The sequence below is a fragment of the Hemitrygon akajei genome, chromosome 31 (genome assembly GCF_048418815.1).
Source record: "Hemitrygon akajei chromosome 31, sHemAka1.3, whole genome shotgun sequence".
Lineage (NCBI taxonomy): Eukaryota > Metazoa > Chordata > Chondrichthyes > Myliobatiformes > Dasyatidae > Hemitrygon > Hemitrygon akajei.
Window position 1 is genome coordinate 1764140 of NC_133154.1, and position 5790 is coordinate 1769929.

The 5790-nt window shown below is 55.6% G+C and overlaps 1 protein-coding gene across 1 annotated transcript; it reads left to right on the forward strand.

Moving 5' to 3' along the window:
* Positions 1 to 4963, forward strand: LOC140718988 (tyrosinase-like). The gene is made up of 4 exons (XM_073033299.1): positions 1 to 1008; positions 3010 to 3229; positions 3993 to 4134; positions 4736 to 4963. The coding sequence occupies exons 1-4, from the start codon at positions 64 to 66 to the stop codon at positions 4953 to 4955; spliced, it is 1527 nt and encodes a 508-aa protein (XP_072889400.1). The 5' UTR covers positions 1 to 63; the 3' UTR covers positions 4956 to 4963.
* The last annotated feature ends 827 nt before the right edge of the window (positions 4964 to 5790 follow it).

Consider the following 5790-nt stretch of genomic DNA (forward strand, 5'->3'; position numbering starts at 1 on the left):
CCCTCCTCTCTCCCTTCATTCTCTCTCTTTCTAACCGCTCATCCCTCCCTCCCCACTTCACCAATGCGGGAGTCGAGCCCACTCGCCCTCATCAACATCCCACTCTTCCTGCTTTTCTCCCGGCCACTCAACCCTCTCGCCCAGTTCCCCCGTCCCTGCGTCTCGCTCTCCGCCCTGACCTCGCGTGTCTGCTGTCCCCACTGGCCAGGGGATGGGTCTCCCTGCGGGGAGCGCAGCGGCCGGGGATCCTGCATGCCCTTCCGCCCCGCTCCTCCTGCTACACCCCCCTCCGCGCTCCCCTCGCCCTGGGATTTCCGGCTGGCCTGGCCCAGCGCCTTCTTTGCCTACGCCTGTGCATGCCACCCCCGCTTCTCGGGATTCGATTGCGGGAAGTGCGCGGGAGGCTGGCGGGGTCCCTTCTGCGAGCGCTGGGCAGTCCGAGTGAGGAAGGGAGTCCATCAGCTCAGCCGGCAGCAGTGGCGGGTCCTTCTCAGGACACTGAAGAAGGCTAAGGGCACCATCAGCCACCGATACGTCATCCTGGCCACCCTAGCTCCTGACCGCTCCTCATTCTCTTCCCCATCCTCTCCATATGCCTCCTCGTCCCGTTTCTCATTCACCCTGTTCCCCTTCTCCTCTCCCTTCCCATCTGCCCCTCCGCTGCCAGGGTATCTGGCCTTCCTAAACGCCACAGTCTACGACCTTACAACCTGGATGCATTACCTGGCCACCAAGCCCCTGGGTGGGAAAGCCGGTGGGGGTTTGAGGGAGGGGGCAATATCTAGCGCCAACTTTGCCCACGGGGGTCCAGCCTTCGCCCCCTGGCACCGGCGCTACCTGGCATTCCTCGAGGAGGAGTTGAGGATACTATCGGGGGACGAAGACTTCAGCTTGCCGTACTGGAACTGGACCCGGACCCCGGGCTGTGATGTCTGTCGGGTTAGCCAAATGGGGCGCAGTGACAACCGCGGCAAGATACGAGCACCCGCCTTCCTCACCGGCTGGAAGGTGAGAGCACGCCGTGGGTCGCGGAGGCCGGACAGGGTGACGGAGGGCCGTGACAGAGACGGGGAGGAATGTAGGGAAGGGAGAGAGTCATGGAGATGGGGAGGGAGTGACGGAGACGAGGAAGGAGGGTAGGGATGACCGATCGGGAAGTGGGTGTCGTGGAAAGGGAGAGCTGGTGGAGACGGAGAAGGGCAAAGGGGAAGCAGAGATTTATCGCGTTCACATCTCACCAGCTGCCTGCGAATGAGTGCAGCTGCTAACGAGTAGAGTAACGGGAAGTTAGCCCTCGGACCTACGGTCAGCAGTTGGTCAGGGACACGGCGACCTGCCAAATCCCTCAGTTCCCAACCGCGTAGAGATCCTGTTCACACAACACACACAAAACAGCCGCAACCCCATCAATCAATATACACTACACACACCACTCCCCTCTCTGTCAAGCTCTCCCTCCCTTTCGCTCCTCCCCACCTCCAAGAGCCCTTCCTCCCCTACACCCCTCTGAGTCTCAATGAAATCATCCTTCTCCCGTGCGCCATCCTGTCTGTGTGATTCCCTGGCCCCGTTCCCCACTCCAGTTAAACCCAACTGGACCCCTTTCCACACTTTCATTAAACCCACTGTGTTCGCATTTCCCGCTCCCGTTAAACCCACCGAGATTTCATTTGCCGCTCCCTTCAAACCTATCAGGACTCCGAACCCCGCTCCCCATTAAACCAATTGGGATCCTGTTTCCCGTTCCATTGAAACCAACCGGGACCCTATTTACCGTTCCCTTTAAACCTCGAAGTCACTCGAATTAAAGCGGGTTAAAAGTGAATTGAGATCACGCACTTCGGGAAGACAAACCAGGGTAGGGCCCTTCAGAGCGAACGCCAGTCCCTGGAAAGCAACGTTTTCTTAAACAGCCGTGAGGACCAACCATTGTTCTGAGCAGGAAACATTTACAATGCGGGGGCACTTTATTACTTCTTTGTAATACGCATACTATGAATATTTAGAACGAACATTTAAATATCAGATCGTTTTAATTTTATGTATTAATTGAAAGCTTTCACGTTTCATAAACTTTATACTGGTCTGTCTTCATTGCAAATCCGTTGTCGATAAACAATATAAGGGGACAGGAGGCTGGACCCAAGTGCCGGACGCAGGCACTGAAGTAATAGGGGCAGGACGGGAACAACTAAACGGTAGACAAGATGTGGAGACCGTGGTATGCGTGAGGGGCGTGACGTTCAAGGTGATTCTGGGGTTCCAGGAGAGTCTTAGAGTTCAGGCAAGGAGGATCCCGGAGTTCAGGCAAGGCAGGGTCTTGGAGATCACTGGGGGTCGCATAACTCCTAGGCAGGGCCCGGACCTCCCAGGCAGGAACACGGGGGCCTGAGCAGGACGCAGGGCACTTGGGTAGGTTGCGGGGTACAACCCGTCGGCAGCAAGGGATAGGTAGGGGCAGAGACCTCTGGGCGGGCCGCATAACTCCTATTCACCCCCTGTCTCATTCACCCCCCTCTCCATCACCCCACTCTCTCATTCACCACCTCTCCATCACCCCCTCTCTCATTCAACCTCCTCTCCATCACCCCCTCTCATTTATCCCCCTCTCCATCACCCCCTCTCATTCACCCATCTTTCATTCAACCTCCTCTCCATCACCCCCTCTCATTTATCCCCCTCTCCATCACCCCCTCTCATTCATCCTCTCTCATTCACCCCACTCTGTCATTCACCCCGCTCTCCATCAACCCCTCTCTCCATTACCCCCTCTCTCCATCACCCCCTCTCATTCACCCCACTCTCTTCCCCTTTCCTTCCACTCTTCTTCACCCTCCCACTTGTTCCCTCCCAAATCTCTCCCTCCCTCCTCCATTTTTATCTCTTTTCTTCCATATCACTCACACTCTTTTACTGGCTCCTCCGCTCCATCTTCTCTCCCAACCCCTCCACCTCACATTCCCACACCCTCTCACTCCCACACCTCTCCCCCATCCCCCCTCCTTACAGACAGTGTGCACCTACGACGGAGACACAGAGGCATCCATGGACACCATCTGCCTTCAGCCAACTCGACAGACTCACCTGCTGTGGCGCCGGCCAGGGGGTGATCCGGGAGCCCCACGTCTGCCCACCACCCGTGATGTGTCCGACGCCCTGCAGCTACAAAACTACGATAGCCATCCCTTCAACCAGTTCGCCATCTCCAGCTTCCGCAACGTGCTAGAAGGTGCAGAGAGTGGATTACCCCCCACACCGTCCCATTACACACTCCCGGGGTCAGACACAGAGTGAAGCTCCCTCCACACCGTCCCATCAAACACTCCTGAGTCAGACACAGAGTGAAGCTCCCTCCACACCGTCCCATCACACACTCCCAGGGTCAGACACAGAGTGAAGCTCCCTGCGCACCATCCCATCACACACTCCCAGGGTCAGACACAGAGTGAAGCCCCCTCCACACCGTCCCATCACACACTCCCGGGGTCAGACACAGAGTGAAGCTCCCTCCACACCGTCCCATCACACACTCCTGAGTCAGACACAGAGTGAAGCTCCCTCCACACCGTCCCATCACACACTCCCGGGGTCAGACACAGAGTGAAGCTCCCTCCACACTGTCCCATCACACACTCCTGAGTCAGACACAGAGTGAAGCTCCCTCCACACCGTCCCATCACACACTCCTGGGGTCAGACACAGAGTGAAGCTCCCTCCACACTGTCCCATCACACACTCCTGAGTCAGACACAGAGTGAAGCTCCCTCCTCACTGTCCCATCACACACTCCCAGGGTCAGACACAGAGTGAAGCCCCCTCCACACCGTCCCATCACACACTCCCGGGGTCAGACACAGAGTGAAGGTTCCTCCTCACCGTCGTATCACACAATTCCGGTATCCGACACAGAGTGAATCTCACGCTGCACCTTCCCATAACACGCTCACAAGATCCTTGTATTCCTAACGACTCTCTGATCTCTCACCTTTCAGGATACCAGAAACCCAACCGTCCTGGGTCCTGGGGTCGCGCTTTGCACAACCTAGTTCATACCTATCTCAACGGCACGATCTCCAAGGTGGCTGTGGCCTCAAACGATCCCATCTTCCTTCTCCACCATGCCTTCATTGACAAGTAAGATGCTGTTCCCGTGACAGTGACCTCAGCAGTTGGTAGCGTTACCTACCCTGCCTAGTAAACTAATCATAGGATCCCGAGGAAGAGGGATAAATCACCAGATAAAGGAGGGGTAAGGATGGAACGCAGAGGCATAAGTAGGAGGGAGACAGGTGGATCACAATGAGAAGGAAGATGTTGAGTGGGTTACGGGGTGATGGGGAGGGAATCCGGTGGATCACACGGGGACGAGAAGGACTAAGGCAGGTGATTCACGAGGGGGGAGGTAGAGGAGATGAGTAGATCACAGGAAGGACGTAGAGGGAGATCGGTGTTTCACGGGAGGGCCATGGAGGAGCGATACTGGTGGATTATTGGTGGGGGTCGCGGGCGGAAGAGGAGGAAGAGGGTGGATCATGAGGGGTGAGATGGAGTGATAATGGTTGAGTATGGGGGTGATCGAGGAGGCAGAGTGGTGAATCACGGGGGCAAAGAGGAGGAGGGAGACGGGTGGATCACGAGGGTCGATTACTAGGAGGAGTTGGGAGACGGTGGATCTCAGAGATTGACAAGGAGACAAAGACTTTCCCTCCCTGATTGCTGTTTCCTCTGCTCCAAGGATCTGGGAAGACTGGCTACGGGCACACCCCGATCGATTCCACATGTACCCGCTGCATGGCCTGGTGCCCGAGGGCCACCGATGGGATTCCTATATGGTCCCATACCTACCGCCCGTCCGGATCATCGACTACTACAAAGCCTCTGTGCACCTGGGATACACCTACTCCAACTCGGCCTACGAGGAGTGGGACATGGCCGCCAAGCCCCCGTTTCTCTAATAAGTCCACGTGACGGGCACTGGGTGTCGAAGTTACACTGGCGATGAACAAATGCACGTGCGTCTGGATGAAGGATGTTGGGGGAGAGGTGTGGGGGTGGCGGGGTGTGAGTGGCATAAAGCGCAAGAGCACACCATCTTGTGTTGAACTAATGAAACTGATCATTAGTAACACCCAGCTCAACACATCCCATTCGCTTACACATTGTCTCTATCCCTCCACTATGTTTTGGACTAAAAGCTTCTTTCAGATCTGCCTCCAGCACCACTTCAGCAGCACATTCCAGACACTCACTGCTCTCCGTGGATAAGAAAACTTTCCCCGCACATCTCTTTTGAACTTACCCCTCTCATCTGAAAGAGCAGCACTCTGGTGTTTCCACTGGGGAAAATGTCACCAGCTGTCTGCTCTGCCTATGCACCCTTTAATTCAAGTGAACCTCCTGGTGAACCTCTTTTGCATCTTCTCCAAGACTGTCCGTACACACACACACACACACACACACACACACACACACACACACACACACACACACACACACACACACACACACACACACACACACACACACACACACACACACACACACACACACACACACACACACACACACACACACACACACACACACTTCCTGTAGTTGGCGACCAGGAATGAATGCAATATCCTAGGTGCAGCCTGACAAGTTTTGCGAATTTGCAACATAATCGCTGTGCACCTTATTTGCTACTTCTTACGAATGGTAAATGGTCTTATTATTGTCAGGCGTGGCGAGGTAGATAGAAATGCTTTGTGTTGCATGCCATCCACACAGATCAGATCATTGCACAGAGCA

What these genes read in the sequence shown, in the direction of transcription:
- LOC140718988 (XM_073033299.1), top strand. Translation starts at nt 64, where the DNA reads ATGCGGGAGTCGAGCCCACTCGCCCTCATCAACATCCCACTCTTCCTG. An exon ending in CTTCCGCAACGTGCTAGAAG is followed by an intron (nt 3,230 to 3,992) that starts GTGCAGAGAGTG and finishes CTCACCTTTCAG; the next exon opens with GATACCAGAAACCCAACCGT. An exon ending in CACCATGCCTTCATTGACAA is followed by an intron (nt 4,135 to 4,735) that starts GTAAGATGCTGT and finishes CTCTGCTCCAAG; the next exon opens with GATCTGGGAAGACTGGCTAC.